This window comes from Periplaneta americana, chromosome 1, assembly GCF_040183065.1.
Source record: "Periplaneta americana isolate PAMFEO1 chromosome 1, P.americana_PAMFEO1_priV1, whole genome shotgun sequence".
In the NCBI taxonomy this organism is placed as follows: domain Eukaryota; kingdom Metazoa; phylum Arthropoda; class Insecta; order Blattodea; family Blattidae; genus Periplaneta; species Periplaneta americana.
Window position 1 is genome coordinate 166,576,098 of NC_091117.1, and position 19,668 is coordinate 166,595,765.

The following is a 19,668-nucleotide window of genomic DNA, read 5'->3' on the forward strand; positions in this document are numbered from 1 at the left end:
CCAAGACGTGACGCGTATATCACGCAGCTACGGCTGTGGATATATCTTTTATGTGTATGTATGTATTTGTTAACACTACAATTGGGTATGCACCCGGTGGTAGTGATATATAATATACAGTAATATGATTACAATAATACAATAATTACAGCAATAAAAAAATAAAATAAACTTACTTCTAACTATAAATAAGTAGTTGCAATAAAACTTGGGCTATAAATAAAAACTATCCTATAATAACGCCTACAAAAAGCAAAAGTAAACCTAACTTTTAAGTAATTCTATTTCACCCAACTATTACCAATTTAAGTAATTACATATCACCTTAATTAATTACGAGTACATATCAACTTAATTACATATCATTTACTTACGTACTTGCTTACTGTCTTTTAAGGAACCCGGAGGTTCATTGCCGCCCTCACATAAGCCCGCCATTGGTCCCTATCCTATGCAAGATTATCCATTCTCTATCATCATATCCCACCTCCCTTAAATCCATTTTAATATTATCTTCCCATCTACGTCTTGGCCTCCCTAAAGGTCTTTTTCCCTCCGGCCTCCCAACTAACACACTATATGCATTTCTGGATTCGCCCATACGTGCTACATGCCCTGCCCATCTCAAACGTTTGGATTTAATGTTCCTAATTATACTTTGCTGTGGTCGTGCCAGAGAATCAGTCCCATTCCGAGGCTTATTTGAAGGTTTCGTAACAAGCTGTTTTTACGGTAATGGGTTGTTAGCCCTTCGCCCAACCCCCAATCTGGAGGACCACCCCTCATCGGCTGTCCGCGACTGCTTATTCAATATATTCACAGCTACCCTCCATATCTGGAAGCCGTCTCCTCGATCCGCAACCTGAGATCGCGCCATGCCGTGGTGATAGGGACCCACAATACATATCATCTTAATTAATTATATATCATCTTAATTTATTTACATATCAACTTAATTACATCATTTATTGATCAGACTTGTAGTTCAAGAAAGTGAACAATGAAATATATCATTCGCAACACACAAGAACTGAAGCTGCGAAATGCGTAATAATTATAACGAAAAAGTATGTAGGATATCGTTTTCATGACAAGAAATTTTAATTAGGCATACATCTTGAGATCATCCATTCTTATATATTCTGAGTCACTGGTGTAGCTCAGTCGGCTGAGGCACTTACCTGCTGACCCGGAGTTGCATTCGGGCGTGGGTTGGATTTCCGCTTGGGCTGCTTACCTGATTGGGTTTTTTCTTCAGTTTTCCTCAACCGTAAGCCAAATGTTAGGTAATCCATGACGAATCCTTGACCTCATCTTGCCAAATACCATCTCGCTATCACCACTTCCATCGACGCTAAATGATCTAGTAGTTGATTCAGCGTTGTCAAATAACCAACTAAAGAAATGTATACCTTCTTCTCAATCCATCAATCTGGTGGATTACTATCAACTTGTAAACATTTTACAATAGTTTACATTTATTATCTTAAAAATTCTCATGTGTAGTATAAAGAGTATAGCCATGAAGAACGAAGTTCAATTTTTCAAATAGCTTTAATGTGAGAAAATGTTATCACTGGAAATTAGAAATTGAGTATCCTTTTCCTAGCACTTCCCTTTGTGGAGGTCAGAACAAGTATCCTTTGGAGCATAACTGAGTCTCTTTAATACGAATGTGAAATCTGTATTAATCTTTAGATGTAAAACATAGATAGAAATTTAAGATACTCGTACTTAAAACAAACGTAGCCTACATAAGTATACATAAATAGAAGCTTCAGGTACATTCTAGGAATTCGATGACCTGAAACAATAACGAAACAAGAGTTATGACTTTGAACCAAATAAGAACGAGATTAGATACAGAAAATGGAATTTGATGGGACATATGGTGAGGCAAAATGCTAAAATAACTGCAAAGAAGACTCTGGATTGGAACCCACAAGATGCAAAGGATAGATGAAGACCTAAAAAGACGTAGAGAAATACGATGAGTGAAGAAACAACAGACAAGACAAGAATTGGGGAGAAGTCAAGCAGATGGCAGTTAAGGCATTCCTATGCTTTCAATTATCAAGACCCTGTCTATGCCTCTGGAAGGACTGTAAGAGCAGTGTTGACTATTGTTTATTAATTTTATTATTATTATTATCATTATTATTATTGATGTTGTTGTTGTTAAGTAGCAGAACTTTTTACTAAAAGTACCTGTCTACTTCGATATATCTAAATTTCGAGCATAGCTATCACCTATCACTTATCGAAAGTTTTAAGTAAGTTTACCAAAAAAAAACACTTCTATGAACAATATCTAATCGGCGAGAATATCGGGTTATTAGAATTAATCTTATGATCATTATACGAAACATAATTCAATTTATAATAAGTAATAATAAATACGATTTTAGCTAAAAATGTTGTGCACATTTGGGCCTGGTCGGGTTCTTGTGTCTTGAATGTATACTGTGTTATTTTAAGCGTGACCTTGCTGGCCACAAGAAAAGGAAGTACCACTACTTGCGTATTTCTAGTTTTGGTTCACGATCTTCAGTCGATAAAATTATCCGAAAGTCGGTAACGTCAAAAACGGCACCGATGTTTTCCTAATATCATATACAAATGAGTTAGAGATTTTCACGGAAGTGAAAGGTACCCTAAGCATGATGCTAAACATGTCACTTTCTTCTAGCATCAAGGTCCGGAAACTATGGCCCCTGTGGCGGATGCGGAACTTTATTTTTGTTACACGGAGTATAATTTTCATTAGAACCGACATACAACATACATTTAACCACGGGAGTTTAACGTTGATGGGGGGGGGGGGGGGGTGAAAATTTTATCAGTACAGTAGAACCTCTATTATCCGTAGTAATGAAGGGAGTGGACTGGACCGTTAATCGAAAAAATCGGATAATCCGTACCATAAAATATTTTCATAACTCAATACTACAGTCTCATATCTTTCTTCGTATTGCTGTGTTTAGCATGCTACATAGTGGATCAGAAGTTCACTATTTTAATTCTGGTTGTCAACGACGGATTTATGAGGGCCGAGGAAATTCTTTACGATGGTTGTTTGCAGAAGAATAGGAATAGTAGAGGGCTCCTCTTATACAGTAGATCTACATACGTTATACACTTTATCATTATTCGACAGATAATGGAGAAAAAATGGGAGTATGAGGGTACAGTGCATCAGTTATTCATAAATTTCAAAAAGGCATATGACTCGATTAAGAGAGAAGTTGTATATGATATTCTTATTGAATTTGGTATTCCCAAGAAACTAGTTCGATTAATTAAAATATGTCTCAGTGAAACATACAGGTCCAAACCTGTGGAGTAACGGTCAGCGCGTCTGGCTGCGAAACCAGGTGGCCCGGGTTCAAATCCCAGTCGGGGCAAGTTATCTGGTTGAGGTTTTTTCCGGGGTTTTCCCTCAACCCAATATGAGCAAATGTTGGGTAACTTTCGGTGCTGGACCCCGGACTCATTTCACCGGCATTATCACCTTCATATCATTCAGACGCTAAATAACCTAGATGTTGATACAGCGTCGTAAAATAACCCAATTAAAAAAAAGGAAATATACAGTAGAGTTCGTATAGGTCAGTTTCTGTCAAATGCGTTTCCAATTCACTGTGGGCTAAAGCAAGGAGATGCACTATCACCTTTACTTTTTAACTTTGCTCTAGAGTATGCCATTAGGAAAGTCCAGGATAACAGAGAGGGTTTGGAATTGAACGGGTTCCATCAGCTGCTTGTCTATGCGGATGACGTGAATATGTTAGGAGGAAATCCACAAACGATTAGAGAAAAAACGGGAATTTTACTGGAAGCAAGTAAAGAGATATGTTTGGAAGTAAACCCCGAAAAGACAAAATATATGATTATGTCTCGTGACGAGAATATTGTACGAAATGGAAATATACAAATTGGAAGTTTATCTTTTGAAGTTTATCTTGGAGCAACAGTAATAAATATAAATGATACTCGGGAGGAAATTAAACACAGAATAAAAATGGGAAATGCCTGTTATAATTCGGTTGAGAAGCTTTTATCATCTAGTCTAATGTCAAAAAATCTGAAAGTTAGAATTTATAAAACAGTTATATTACCGGTTGTTCTTTATGGTTGTGAAACTTGGACTCTCAATTTAAGAGAGGAACGTAGGTTAAGGGTGTTTGAGAATAAGTTGCTTAGGAAAATATTTGGGGCTAAGAGGGATGAAGTTATAGGAGAATGGAGAAAGTTACACAACACAGAACTGCACGCATTGTATTCTTCACCTGACATAATTAGGAACATTAAATCCAGACGTTTGAGATGGGCAGGGTATGTAGCACGTATAGGCGAATCCAGAAATGCATATAGAGTGTTAGTTGGGAGGCCGGAGGGAAAATGACCTTTAGGGAGGCCGAGACGTAGCTGGGAAGATAATATTAAAATGGATTTGAGGGAGGTGGGATATGATGATAGAGAATGGATTAATCTTGCTCAGGATAGGGACCAATGGCGGGCTTATGTGAGGGCGGCAATGAACCTCCGGGTTCCTTAAAATCCAGTAAGTAAGTAAGAGAGAATAGGTACTAATATAAGGTATAATACTATGTTTCTTACATGTTTATTTCCGCTTTAAAGAAAGAAAGAAAGAAAGAAAGAAAGAAAGAAAGAAAAGAGCGACAGAAGGACAATCAGATAATCCACCGATCGGTTAATAGGGTGACGGATAATCGAGGTTCTATTGTATAACTTTCTTTGCAAGATGCCGCGTCTGTGATTGAAGGTCTAGCGCTCCGAACTTTCAGGGATGAAGTCTTGAGGGTAGTACGAGATTCTGTGCTGATGCTGATGTAGGAAGGACTTGAGACTCCTCTGAAATGAGACCTGACTCTGTGAGGCCTTAGGCAGGATGCCCCACTTGTCAGTGTCGGATTTACGAATGCCATCCAATCCATTTGTGAGACCGTACAACGGGTCAATGTCAACCTAAGTGCAAGGATCACCCGGGTCTGGTCCTCGAAAAGACAATGTAAGCGAAGACAGCGATAATACGTACAGTATGTAAGTGTCTCTAAATGAGAGGGTTTGATGCACAGTCATTATTTTTCTAATGCGCAAGTCAGCATTGTATTGACAGTGTTATTATTTATTTACTTGTTTACTGCACACAGCGGCGAATCAAAATACGCTTTGGATTTCCATTTTTCCTAACGATATTGACACTCAAAGAGTCTGTAGTCAATATTTGACATCGTTGCGGCCTGGATATGGATAATAATTTCAAAAGGCTACGAGTAAAATTAGTAATTCATTAACTTTTAGGCCGGTACGATACGCGTATTATAAAAACGCCGGAATTTACAAGACTCCTCTTTATTCCAACAAACAAATCAATATTAATTAATTTTTAATTATTAATTTCTAGGTAAATAGGTACTGCCTGTCTTTTGTTTCCCTCCGAAACCCCGTAAAACAGTCAGAAATGTTATGCTAACTCTTTCGTGTATATTATTTATTTGCTTTGAGATGTTCCTTGTTATTTACTTTATTTACGCGCATCTTCATTTAATTCCTTGTTTATTTATTTAATTTATATTATATTTGCCTAAATCGTTAGTTGTTAATTAATATATTTCATTTTGTAATAATTTATTTACGCGCTTTATTTATTTATTTATTTATTTATTTATTTATTTATTTATTTATTTATTTATTTATTTATTTATTTAGTTAGTTATTTATCTATTTACCTATCCATCTGCCTGTCTGCTTCTGTGTTTATCTTATTTATTTATTTATTTATTTATTTATCTTTATTTATTTATGTATTTATTTATTTATTTATTTATTTACTTATTTATTTTTGTTTGTTTATTTTATTTTCTTATTTGTTTGTTTGTTTGTGGCTAGGATCCCATATGAAACGTGGTTTTGAGAAGTCTTTATCTATATTATTACTAAACGGCACAGAAATATGTTTTATTCCATAAGTTTAGTATGCTTGGACTGTACTATTGTCATTCGTGCAGATAAACAGTTGCAGAAATGTACAGCCCTTTAGAAACCCACCACTGCATCGAATCTTTTAAAATTCATAATGTACTCGTATGGATACTGGAATTTAATAATTATCTTATTGAGAATCTTACCTTAAAGGTTAACTGTCACCTCCAGTATCATAACAGTGCCTTACACTGGACTACAATGCACATTCGTAGATTATCAATTGAGAAATGTCGACGTCTATTACTCAAACAGTTTTTAAACAGCGAAAAGCTTCTTTTAACGTCACAAGATATTAGAAATGTAAATGAAAACAGTGCCGTATTACCGTGTGACAAGGTTTTGTTTGTACTGCTTTTCAGAATGTTACACGTGACTAGATAATGAGTATTTTTTTAATGGTAGGAAATTTCTCTTTTAAATTTTCTATATCCGATCCTGGGGCTGCCATATTAATGATATTGTACAAATTCTCTATTATCTTAAACCCTTGGATATTTCTAAACGATATTCTCCCAATTGTTAATCGTTGATATAAAGTTGTTCACATCACGGAATAAAGCATGGATATTTTCAGCCACTCTCTGCAGTTCATATACAAGATAAGTTATATTAATTGTTTTTGTATAACATTAACTTATTCATAAAGCTGCTTTCATCATAAACGGAGCAGCATCCGTGACAAAAATGAACACGTTATATTTCACCTCTTCTAGCCATAAAAGACAATTTCATTATGAGAAAGAAGGTCAATTCTTTCATTATTTACTTTTTCCAGAACCGAGGACTTAAAAAAATGTATCACGAGCACAGACTTGAGAGTACAGTAGGGTAAAGGTTGGTAATATTGTGATATAAGTAATATTGTGATAGTTCTTTTTGAGAATTTATTACAATTTTACTGAGGGAGAGGAAGATCGATTTTTTGCGTCAATGTATTAAGGGGATGTTCGTGGACAAGTTTCTGCACAAAACTGGTCCTTCTATCGCTCAGTAAAATTGTAATAAATTCTCAAAAAGAACTATCACAATATTAGCAACCTTTAACCTATACCTACAATCACTTTCGTGACGTATCTGCCTCTAATGTCTGCTGTTTCGTCAATGGCAATCCAGATAATTCCATTAACAAATAGGCTACTGTTTACGAATTGTTGACTCATTTGGAATGCACTATTTTCGTATATTTCTGCAAAAATCCTCTATCAAATTCTGATTTTGTACTTCTTTCATTATTACATGTTGAAGCCTTTGTTATATTTTCGTTACGTTTTAGGCTGTTACAACGTCGTTCTTTAATGTACTACTTCCTAGTTACTGTAATTTCACATTTACACTGGGTGCAGAACATATTCTTCCTCTAGACCAGGCCTGCACAAACAGCGCTTAACGAGCGCGCGCGCTCCTTCGGAGCGGGAGAGCGGTGTTTACCTCTCGCCGAAACGGAGAGGAAGATACGTCAGAATGACATAGACTTGCTATAGATAGAGGAGAGGGAAACGACCACTCAGCTATCTAGTGGAGTGCAGTGTGTAGGCCTATTCTCACTAACTGTTTCACGTTGCTTACCTACTGCTACAGTACAGTATGGAGGAATATAAAAGACGAAATATAACATTTAACGATTTACAGCTCGAACTTATTGATCTTCAATGTGACCTAAGGCCTAAAGATCGTTTGAATAATACTACTAGCCTGGTTGAGTTTTACAAGACTAAACATTAGCAATAATATCCACAACTACACAGGCTGGCTGTGAAAATGATTGCTATGTTTGGCTCAGCATTTATATTTGTGAGCAACTGTTTTCTGTAATCAACTTTAATAAAGGCAGACATCGAACATCTGTAACTGATGTTTCATTACGATCAGTAGGCTACTATTCCTTTCAGCTGCCAACAGCATAAAACCTCGTTTTCATGTACTGATAAATAAAAATATAACAAAATGATATTGTACATTTAAGTAGCTATAGAATTTATATTACTTCTGTAAAATAAATGTTTCTTTATTAATTAATAATAGTCCAAAATAGTTTTGCAAACACTGAACGGGAATTCATTTCATAAGCACTCGTAATAATACTTTCTTTTGTGTACTTTTGTACGAGATCCACCCCTTCTTCCAGTCGACCCTTATACAGAGCGCAGCTAATATCTGCATTCCGCTCATGAGCTGTGAGCCGGCTCGGAGAGCGCATACCTTGTGCAGACCTGCTCTAGACACTCCAAATCTCTCTTCTATATTTATTTAACAGTTGTTTAATCGTGAATCCTTATGTTCTGGCACATCTGTTGACCACAACAAACAACACTGATATAAGTCCTGGCTTCGTTTCTCCGCACGAGTACAAGATGACACTGCTCTACGTTTATACCCACGTATAAAGGAATCTACAAGATCTGGATTCATAATTGATCCCACTGTGCGTTTCGAAACGAATGAGGAACAGCCGGCAGAAGTGGATAAGGAAAAAAGAATAGCTACAATCCCACCATTCCATATTACCTCCAAAAATAGCTTCTAAAAGAGCTTGAAGTAATCGGACTTCTGGTTGGAGCAAGAGGTGCCGCTACTCTCTTCATGAAAGATGTGTTTGAGGCTTGGCATACCCACATCTATGATTCCGATTGTAACCTTAGCTGTATTGAAAGGATCAATTGCTCTCCTGAAGCATCACCTATATTCGAAATGAAACTAAGTTTATTAGCACTTTTTACTTTTTTGTAACACTTACCTCTCTAAAACTAGATATATTTCCACTAATCTAAAAATGTATTTGCAGCTCTGTACTTGTAGGAGTTTGATTTGTCAAAACAAAATCAACAGTTCAATGAACTTGTAAACATTTATATGCTTAAGTACTCTTTGTCCCTTGTGGCAGCTCATGAATGGTGAAAAGATTTCTAAATTCATCTCTCTTCCTTGAGGTACATTTTCTATACTTAAATGTACCTGTAACATCATCCATACTTCATGCCAAACTAACCTGTATGGAACCGCACAATCCTTCGCCTTCTAATATTTTTTACTTGGTTATTTAACGACGCTGTATCCACTACGAGGTTATTTAGCGTCGATGAAATTGGTGATAGCGAAATCATATTTGGCGAGATGAGGCCGAGGATTCGCCATAGATTACCTTGACATTTGCCTTACGGTTGGGGAAAACCTCGGAAAAAACCCAACCAGGTAAGCAACCCAAGAGTGAATCGAACTTGCGCCCGAGCGTAACTCTGGATCGGCAGGCAAGCGCCTTAGCCGACCGAGCTACGCCGATGGCTTCGCCTTCTAATTATTTCATAGGTTTTCGAAATAATTCTTTTTTCAATTATCTTCATATCTCATTTGACAGATATTCTTTCTGTAAGTCGGATGGTAATTAAGGAATCTGCTAGTATAGAATATTAAGTTTTGTTATATTAAATTTTTGGCATTTTTCTTTATTTAATATCTACTCTTTGCAAGTCCGAAGCCCCCCCGAGATCTTTAAATTTATCCGCCTCATCTCGCAGCATCGAAACGCGGGTATTCAAGTATAAATTATGTGAACTGTATTTGTGGGGTAAATTATTCGCGATATCATTTATCACCGACTGAACGCATCTCAGCTTTGCACGTACGAATAGGAACACTTCGCCCACATTTATCATTCACACCAGGTTAACCCTGAGTGCAGGGATATCCAGGACTAACATTTAATAATGTCTACGTTGCGGTCTTAATCTTCTGAACGATGGGGTCACAGACCCGCTTCTTCTATCGTCAACATCACCTTCTTCGCCCAATATATTGGCTAAAAGTTTAAAAGAATTGGTGATCATATGCCGAACTTGTTTTAAGTTGACTAGTTTTCCTTCTTCCCTTCAATTCATGATTTTATGTTTGTTTCTCTTGCATCTGAACAATATTTTCTACCTACTCTGTGTCACTTTTCTACTTTACCATAAAGAGTGGATGTAACCTCTGCACCAAACTTTATGAGGTGATTCTACATATTAAATTTAACACAACTTTTATTACACTTTCTCTTTGAAGAACCACCGTTAAACAGGAAAAAAAAATAGTCTTTACCTAGTGTTTGCAGCGCTCTATTACAGTAATGACCCGAAATAAATGGTTGATTGCTATGCAAGCCGATAGGTAAAAATAATCTGAACAGTTAATGTCTTGAATCTTTTTTGCAAACTAAATCGTTTACCCATGAATTCAAATTGAATAATAGCGAAAATCGTTGGAATAAATCTTGCAACGCAGCGCACGTCGTGTGTTACTGAGTACAGCAGAGGGGGAGGGGAAGGTAAGGGGTGCAGATCGCTCTTGCTTACAAGCAAACATTCTCATGGGGGCAGATAAAAAACATTTGATATTTTTTTTCTTCCACCATGTTAATAATATCGAAACAAGTGCTAATACAAATTTTGGCCACTCGATCGCAATTACGAGGGCCGTCCAGAAAGTAAGCTTCCCTGGGGCCGTTTACAGAAAGAAAACACAATTTCATGGAAAGATTTATTGGAACAGATATAGCAACTATTTTTCAACATATTCCCGACCGAAAGTGAGACATTTTTCATACCATGGCATCAACTTTTGTATCCCTGTATCGTAGAAGTCTGCCGTCTGAGATCGGAACCAGTATGTGACAGCCGTCTGCAACTCTTGTTGATCCCACAGTATGACAAATGTCTCAATTCCGATGGGGAATATGTTGAAAAATAGCTCAACAATTACTATATCCATCCCAATAAATCTTTCCATGAAATTGTTTTCTTTCTGTAAACGGCCCGAGGGAAACTTACTTTTGGAGACGGCCCTTGTAATCGCGTTAGAGCGGCTGGAATTCGTATAAGCACTTCTTTGACATTATTAACGTGGTGAATGAAAAGGAATTAACTTTTTTATCTGTCCCATGAGAATGTTTGCTTGTTAAACTTGACACGCTCTTAGAATGGTACCTCGTATCCCAGATCACATATAGATTACTCATCCCTATGTTAAAATCGGTTGCACTTTGAAGAGAACAACCGCCAGGATCGCCACCCGTCCGCCGTAAACGAACACGAGATGGCAGTACAGTCGCTAATGCGATTCAAATGGGAGTTATGACGTGACTCCTTATGTAACAACTAGATGGCAGCATTGTAAATCTGACAAAAGTCGTTACCGTCAAAGCCTATAACATCGATTAATCTGAGTATATATTATCTAGGCTCGTATCAACAAATGCACGTGGGCAAGGATCTCGCTATTGGTTACACACCAAAGTGCACCAGTGCGGAGTTAGAAAACTAGTCCCTCCTTATAAATGTTGTTGTTGTATAGTCAACTATCCGAAGACAGGTCTGAACCTCACAAGTGATACCAAGAAGGCACCACTTATGAGGCAACTAGGCCAGGAGATAATGGGGTAGGGTAGCCAGTTCCTTCCCCTCCTCCCATTGCATACATCACCGATTAGCTACATATTACACTAGTCAGACTTCAGATATATACAAACAATCTTCCTCTGATATATCGTCAAGTGAGATTACTCTCTGATAATAGATGTCGTTTCTTGTTTTTTAAAAATTGCAATATTGTGGTTTACAAGTATTAAACGAAATCTTAACTATCAATTTATATTAGTACAACAATATATAAACCTACAATTATATTCATTGAAATAAAATATAACGCGCATTAATACAAAACACGGAAAAGTTATACACTGCGGTCAGATTAAAATATATACTATTGTACCATGCAATAATATGTAGTAGGGCTAACCTAACGTTTTATATTTGTACTGAAACACCTTCCTGTTAGAGAACGGTTGCATTTTGAATGGTCCACACCTGTGGAGTAACAGTCAGCGCGTCTGGCTGCGAAACCAGGTGGTCCGGGTTGGAATCCCGGTCGGGGCAAGTTATCTGGTTGAGGTTTTTTCCGGGGTTTTCCCTCAACCCAATACGAGCAAATGCTGGGTAACTTTCGGTGCTGGACCCCGGACTCATTTCACCGGCATTATCACCTTCATATCATTCAGACGCTAAATAACCTAGATGTTGATACAGCGTCGTAAAATAACCCAATACCACCATTTTGAATGATGTCATCGTGATTAATGCCATACGCGCATAGGATATGGATGAGACCTTCTTGACCTCAGCATCTCATAATCTTAGAGGAATCGTAGTTACAGATTAAGTGAGCCATGTCAGACGGGCAGTTTATTTTCAGCTGATCGGTCAGTTTTATGAAGTGCTACGAATAATAAACTGAACAGCTGTGTTATGAATTTGTGAATTGTGCTAGATCTACTTATTGGAGAGCAATTTTAATTTTTATCAATAAATTGTGATATTATTATGGGACTGGAGTGGATTGTGTTCGGTGTTGTGAACTATGTGAGAATAAATTATTTATCAGTACAATCTACAAAATGAATTGTGCTGTGTGTTACGATAATATATTATGCTTTCAAGTTGTAGTCTATCGGTGTAGAATAGAATATTATGTCAGAAGAAGTTGCCGGTTCATCTGTAGTGAAACATACCGGTATAGTAAATGAGGGAAGCCATTTAAAAATGGAATATATATCACATTAAGACATACAAACTACCTGAAATGCGTAATTTTCTGTTACCTAGAGCCTAGGTTGTCTGATGTTACGGCCTCAAGATGGCAAAGTGTTATTGAATATGTTATCAGGAAGTAGCCGGACGATCTTGCAGACAATTTTTTGGATAGATTTACGATTACTATGGCAGATGATTATTTCGTGATAGCATCTCATCCATCTGATGGAAGGAATTGGCGTGTTGTTTGACAGCGACTAAGTTACTTACATAAGTTCTATGATTTTAATTAAGCCTAATTACCTTAACCTGCCATCATCATAATATAATATACGGTACCATTAGGCTATGAATAAGATAGACTACAATTATAAGAGTTTTATAGACGTAATGGACAGACAGGTTAAAAATGATTTTAATGAAAGTTTTTATTATATTCTGTCAACAAAAATGACGGTTGTTGACGGAATAGGCCTAGAACAAAAACTTTCATGAACTAATTATAATAATTCAGCTTTCTGAATATTGTCAAGAAAGATACTAACATTGAACAAAAATTAATTCTAAATATCACGTTAACTCAAGAATAATAAACATTTCATACTTCACTAAAATATCTGTAGACCTTATTTAAAAATATATATTCTATCTAGTTATTTGTATAAAATGTTCTATGGTAAATACTTTAAATTCGTTCGAAAGTTGATAAAAAAAACCCTCACACTGGGAACAGTGACTCACCGGGAATAGAGACCTACATCATATACCCAGTGTGAGGAGATTCCAGGAATCAATTTAATTAATTACATATCAAAACTGTTAAGAATCAATGATGTTTGGACCAATAATAATTTATATAAAATCTCAATTAATACTAACACATAATTATTTGTAATTAGATTTAAAATGTGATTTATAAGCTTCTAAACAATACCTGTCATATATTATGCGCATTTCCTTTATGTCATTCAAATTGATAACATATTATGAAGTCCTGTTATTGAATATGTTCCCTTTTATTTAGTACTTTTATTAATTAATTACATGCCCCATATGAGAGTATATGCAGTTTTTGTTAAAACATTTATTTGAAGAGCAAACTTATTCAGTTTGAAATACGTAATATTGAACCAAAATCTATATCATTTAGCCTAAAACTTTGAAGCGTAAAATTATTATATTCTCACAGTTAAGAGAGTAGAAAATATAAACATCTGGATAGTAGTTAGGTAAAAATAAGAGTGAAATAAATTATTTTCTAATTTTTTAGTGTGATACAAAACTGTTGAATTCTTATTACATTCCCCTTCGTATGAGATAAACTAATTGAACGTTACACCTATAAGTAGCCTTACATTAAAGTGAGGACGTAATAAAAACAACGAATATTTTACTACTATGTTTTTAGTGGGTTATTTTACGACGCTGTATCAACATCTCAGGTTATTTAGCGTCTGAATTGAATGAAGGTGATAATGCCGGTGAAATGAGTCCGGGGTCCAGCACTGACAGTTACCCAGAATTTGCTCGTATTGGGTTGAGGGGGGAAAACTCCCCGGAAAAGATCTCAACCAGGTAATTTGTCCCGACCGGAATTCGAATCTGGGGCGCCTGGTTTCGCAGTCAGACGCGCTAACCGTTACTTCACAAGTGTGGACTTACAAATTTGTTAAGACTGATGTCCTGCTCATGATCAAAATGACATAAATTTATTTTCAAGTTCTGCAACTCGTTTCACTCATAGTTATTTTGATTGTTTGGGCATCCAGAAGAATGCATGTGTTTCATCAAATATCTATATATATAATTTGAACTGGTAATGGAAATTACGGGAAAACGGCTGAACGGATTTTAATAAATGATCCCTCATTTTGAAGCTCGGAACCCAAAGTTTTAGTTTTCAGTGAAATGTCAATTTTTCAACATAATTTTCCTATTTTTATAAAATCCATCTGTCGTCACTAACTAATTGCATTTCAGAATAAAACAAAACAGACGCTACCGTAAACAATATTACACGAAAGCCATGATCTGCAAGAATGCTGACATATTTAGAGCTCAAATTAAACTGGTTACTAAAAACTTCAAGACTTACTAAAAATAATTTACAGGTTTGATTCTGGGGTGTGTAATTTTCTGAGTACAGCTGTGTATTGGATATTAAAAACTACAAAACTTGAGGTAGTTTGATAATATTATTACAATTACAAATAAAATATTATTATAGTTAATGCCATGATGTGACTATCTTTCATTAATTATACATATTAATGCTATATTGATGATATGAAAGTGAAACGTTTTGGGGTTGTATAAGTAGATGTAGAGAATATCTTAAATTAGATATTTATTTCTGTAATTTACTAACTGGCGGCTATATAGTATATGTTACTGAGAACTATAAAACTTACGTAAGATAATAATACTGTTATTAAAAATCAAATATTTTTATAGTTATTAATCAAGTGGGGTTGGGTCTTTTTCATATACTTAATGGCGGTGTGGTTAGATATTTACTGTATATGCGTCATTCTCTTCAGTATTGGCTCGAGAGAGCGCAAAATTAGAGTTCCTAAGGAACCAAAAGGTATTACTTACTGATAAAATAGGAAGCCTACAAGATTTTGTAGTCTCCCGATCATTTCAGCAAGATCTCTTAGCAGAATAAAATGATTTTACCCTCTACATTTCAAGGTAGTTTACTAAACATGCAGTAGCTATACCAAGATGCTATGTCTATTGTTCGAAAACATAGCAAACCTGACTTTTTTTTTAATTTTCACATACAATCCGCAATGACCTGAAATAGCTATTGCTTTACTCTCACATGAAAAACCCACTGATCGTCCTGACATTGTTACTTGTGTTTTCGCGTTGAAACTCAAAAACTGAAGGTGAATAGGTTCAAGAAAAAGTATTTGGCATAAAAAAACATTCAGAGGGAATATACATCATTATTATGGAAGAAAATAACTTTCAAAATGTCTGGTATTCATGAAAATAAAACTGAAAAAATAATTATTTGAACGTCTAACGAACTTAGTTCGCAGCACTTGCTGCACAAGCCACTAATTTAATATAATTTCATACATAATTTGTCATGAGGGAGGGACAAAGAAAGTATTCGGAAATTGAAGAATGATCTGGCCTATCTTAGCAATTGGTTTATTAGGATTTGTAAACAAATGTTTCGGATCATTACATGTCCAAGGGTACTCATGCTTATTAGCATCGATTTGGGAGCTGAGAGACGCTGATACGCTTTTGTCTTTTTTCCAGGACGATTCCAGTGACAGACTGTGGCGACGCTTCGCGAGCAGGAGGTGAGAGATGTGAGAATCCAGCAGATAAGCCAACATTACCGCCCTTCACAACCATCACAGTGTCATTAGTTTCTTTCTTCGAGCTCCTCCTCCAACTAGAGAGAGATAAACCGTAATTCTAGTACTGTTTCATGCAGGTTCACTAACAAGAAGTTTCAAGATTTTTCGACATGCCTAATACAATGTATAAAATATTTCGGTCACTAATTGGAAAAGGGAAATTTTGTGTGATATAAATTAACAGTGGGCAATTTGAGACCAGTAATGTTAACTGTGAATGTATATAACCTCTTATGTCTTTCCCTACTTTTGTTGTATATCTCTCAATATTTCCCTTATTTCATTATTTAAAAAGAAATATATTAGCATTGAAATTTACTAGAAATTTCATGTTAACAATGTATTGTACAGTGTTGTCCTCCAAGTAAATATAATTTTCCCTGTGAATTTTATTACTTGTATTGGTGAAAGATTTTCTGCACCCTATGCCATTAATTCCTATTTCTATTCCTAAATCTGCATATACAATGTGATTCCCGTTTTATAACAAGTATTCTAAATCCTCTGTAATATAAAATTGATTCCATCAGTTTATCTTTTAAAGTTGGAATAAAATTATATTTAAATTATACAGTTATTTTATAAAATATTATAAAATGAGCTTAAATTTTTCTGTTATTGATCACCAAACTGTACAACTCGCTTAAAAAAGTTAAATGTCTTAAAGTGTGGGTCACAGTGAAATGTCTTAAAATGTGGGTCACATTTTTAAAGATCAACTAATCCTTGAAATTTCCTACTAATGTTGTGTAATTTTTATATGCTTCACATTGGACTTACAAATAGAATCTTTCAATCTTTGTATGATATTCTAATGACACAAAACCCCATTTCCTACAGATTCTGTATTAAATTAACATAGAATTAATTTTTCATACTAACTACCATCTACAGTACCTGTACTTTGACAATTGAAATTATAGGCCTATTCATTGGAAGCCGGGGAACTATAACAAAATATTTCTTAAAAATGTTTGTTTATAATTTAATTTATCGAGAACAATCTGTAAAGAAACTGCCTTTGTGGCCCTTAAGTCATCTATTCAGATCTTAAAATATCATTTTTATAACAGCACATAATTTCAGTGTTTATGTACTCTAAATTATTCATGTTTATGTTCTTCTATTATTTTATATTATTACATTTTGTTAGGTAAACTTTGTCATTTTAGGCAGGCCACTCTGGTGGTAAGTTTTGTAAATTAAATTAAATTTTAAATTACATTTAGATATTTAGTGATACAATTATTTATTTTTTTACATTTAATTTTACATTTTATTTTCAATAAATTTTTATCGTTTTGATAGCCACCACATCTTGTCGCAGAATATTCTTTTTTTTAAATTTCATTATGTATTTTTTAACATTAATTTACATTTACTTTTTTGTTCATTTGAATTGATTAGGATACCGATACTTTAAATCCAAGATTTCGACGGCTATCACTTCGATGATATTCTCTCAGTTGGAAATAATTGAGCTAGAATATTTTTTTTTTTTCCGTTGTTGGTAACTTTATAGCATCTATTAGATGCTTTATGGTTGTGCTAACAGATGGAATTACTTGTTAACAATGTGACGCTGAAACGTGGGTTCAGGTTACTGCCCAGCGACAGTCCTGATGTATTTTTATATTTGTGATGATTGGTTAATTAATATTAACCCGGCACACTCACAATCACACTCACATTCATACAAATTTCCAGACTCTAGACACCTCTTCTTCAAGAAAAACTCACAGAGAGCTGAGCCCGGGAATCGAACCCGGGACCTCCTGATCTGGAAGCCAGCATGCTGACCAACAGACCACGGAGGCAGTCTAGAATAATAATAATAATAATAATAATAATAATAATAATAATAATAATAATAAATATTAAATATGCGCTCAAAAGAACCCCTAATTTAGGAAGCGGTATACTAGGGTTTTTGTTTTGTTATACGGTATACTACATATATATACTACTTATTTTATGTGCACAGATAATTGTGAAAGGTAACTCTACAGTCTTTTGAAGATAAAGTTTAACAAATCTATAAATTTTCTGTAGCAACACGGTTTTTTAATCACTTCACATAGTGGAATGCTGTCGGTGTTACAGGCCAGGAGATGTGTCTTTAGTTCAAATCTCTTTACTTCAATAATGGGGCAGTCAAACAGAAGGTGTTTCACACTGTGAAGGTCTTCGCGACAGGAACAAGCAAAGTCGATGTCTGCTAGAATGTTGAATCTGTCGAAGTAAGTTCCAAATTTCCCATGTAGAAAGAAACTGCGTTGATATGAAAGTAGATTTGAAGTGATGGCTTTTGAGTCGGTCGTGGATTGTTGGGAAGTAGGTGTGTCTTGTTAGTGATCTCGTTGTGCTTGTCGTCCATCTAGTATTCCAGTTTTGATGAGTCTGTTGTCTTATTTGTTTCTTGTAGAATAGAATATTATATACAGAACTTATAATAGGTAAATACTCTTTTGATGCTGTTGAAAATATAATATCCTAATAGTCTTTTCGAAATTGTTAATTTTCTTTTTCCAACTGCAGTAACATTAATTCAAATAGACGAAGTTCATAAGAACTAGTATAGTTGCATTAAATTCATTATCTCTCAAAGAGAGTTAATATTCTGTCCAAACATTCAAAATGGTAGACTTGTAAATATACAGAGTGATTCAAAACCTCTGCGACAAACTAAACAGCAAATATTGCTGTCTTGTCAGTGTTGCCAACTTTTACCAGATATCACATGATCCTACGTACTGAATGACTTGTTTACTTACCGTACTTTACCTTTATGTTGGAAGATTATTCTAAATAATTCAATAAATTGTAACATATTTTCGTAAGCAAACCATACGAGAAAGGGAACATGTCAAGTATTTTGTCTGGCAATACGAAATTCATTGGTTTGACTAAACAATTCACTCACTAGACTTAACCTAAAAAGGTATTTTGTTTGACCACATGAAATTATTAGTACTAACTCCGGAAACTTACCTGATTATAGTCTTGAGTTATAACCACAATGCAAAACATAAAATAACTATTATGTATTAATACTGATATTAATTAATTATTAGTATGTTTAAATTTCATTAGCTTCCAGTAACCGGCTCAGAAATCTAGTATAATTTTAATTTCATAGAACTCCAGTACCGACAAATATTGTCGATATTTATTTCAGATGCCAACATACCAGTTACAAAATCACTACCATTTGTAGTATTTGTCAGTATCGAAATTCGAAACGAAGTTGGCAGAAGAAAATTCAACCTGCGAACTAGAAAATCACCACAATCCACTAGCATATGTAATAATTGGGGGGGGGGGGGGGAATGGTTAGGTTTCACCCTTAGGGTATGAAGTAAGTTGACCGGGACTGTAGCTCCAGCAGGTAAAATAGGTAGGAATAAGGAAGAAACAGGGATAGTAGGACATCTCATTACGATCAAACCATCGACAGCGGGGACCGTATTTTGAGGCTTAATGAGGTTTGTATGAATCTGTGAATCACGCAGCCCTCTCTACCTTCCTATATAAAAAATAATACAGAGCATTTGGATTCAGCTCTGCAGCAGCGTACACGCTTCAGGGTAGTCCAGCGATGAACTCTTCAGCTGTCTGTAAATTCAGTTCATCATGGAACTTCAGTTTCGGGACAGATCGAGGGAGTTCGGTTATGAGCAGAACTACTTGATTCTGGACCATCTGGACCTTGGAAGACG

General features: G+C 35.3%; 1 protein-coding gene across 2 annotated transcripts in view; it reads left to right on the forward strand.

The window, feature by feature from the left end:
* The window catches only part of LOC138703440 (neuropeptide F-like), a 471,250-nt gene extending 454,909 nt beyond the window's left edge, over positions 1-16,341 (forward strand). For both annotated transcript variants that reach the window (XM_069831308.1, XM_069831314.1), the window contains exon 5: positions 15,846-16,341. In XM_069831308.1, the coding sequence (XP_069687409.1) occupies positions 15,846-15,893 (48 nt within the window). In that variant the 3' untranslated portion in view covers positions 15,894-16,341. The remainder of the gene's footprint in view (positions 1-15,845) is intronic.
* The last annotated feature ends 3,327 nt before the right edge of the window (positions 16,342-19,668 follow it).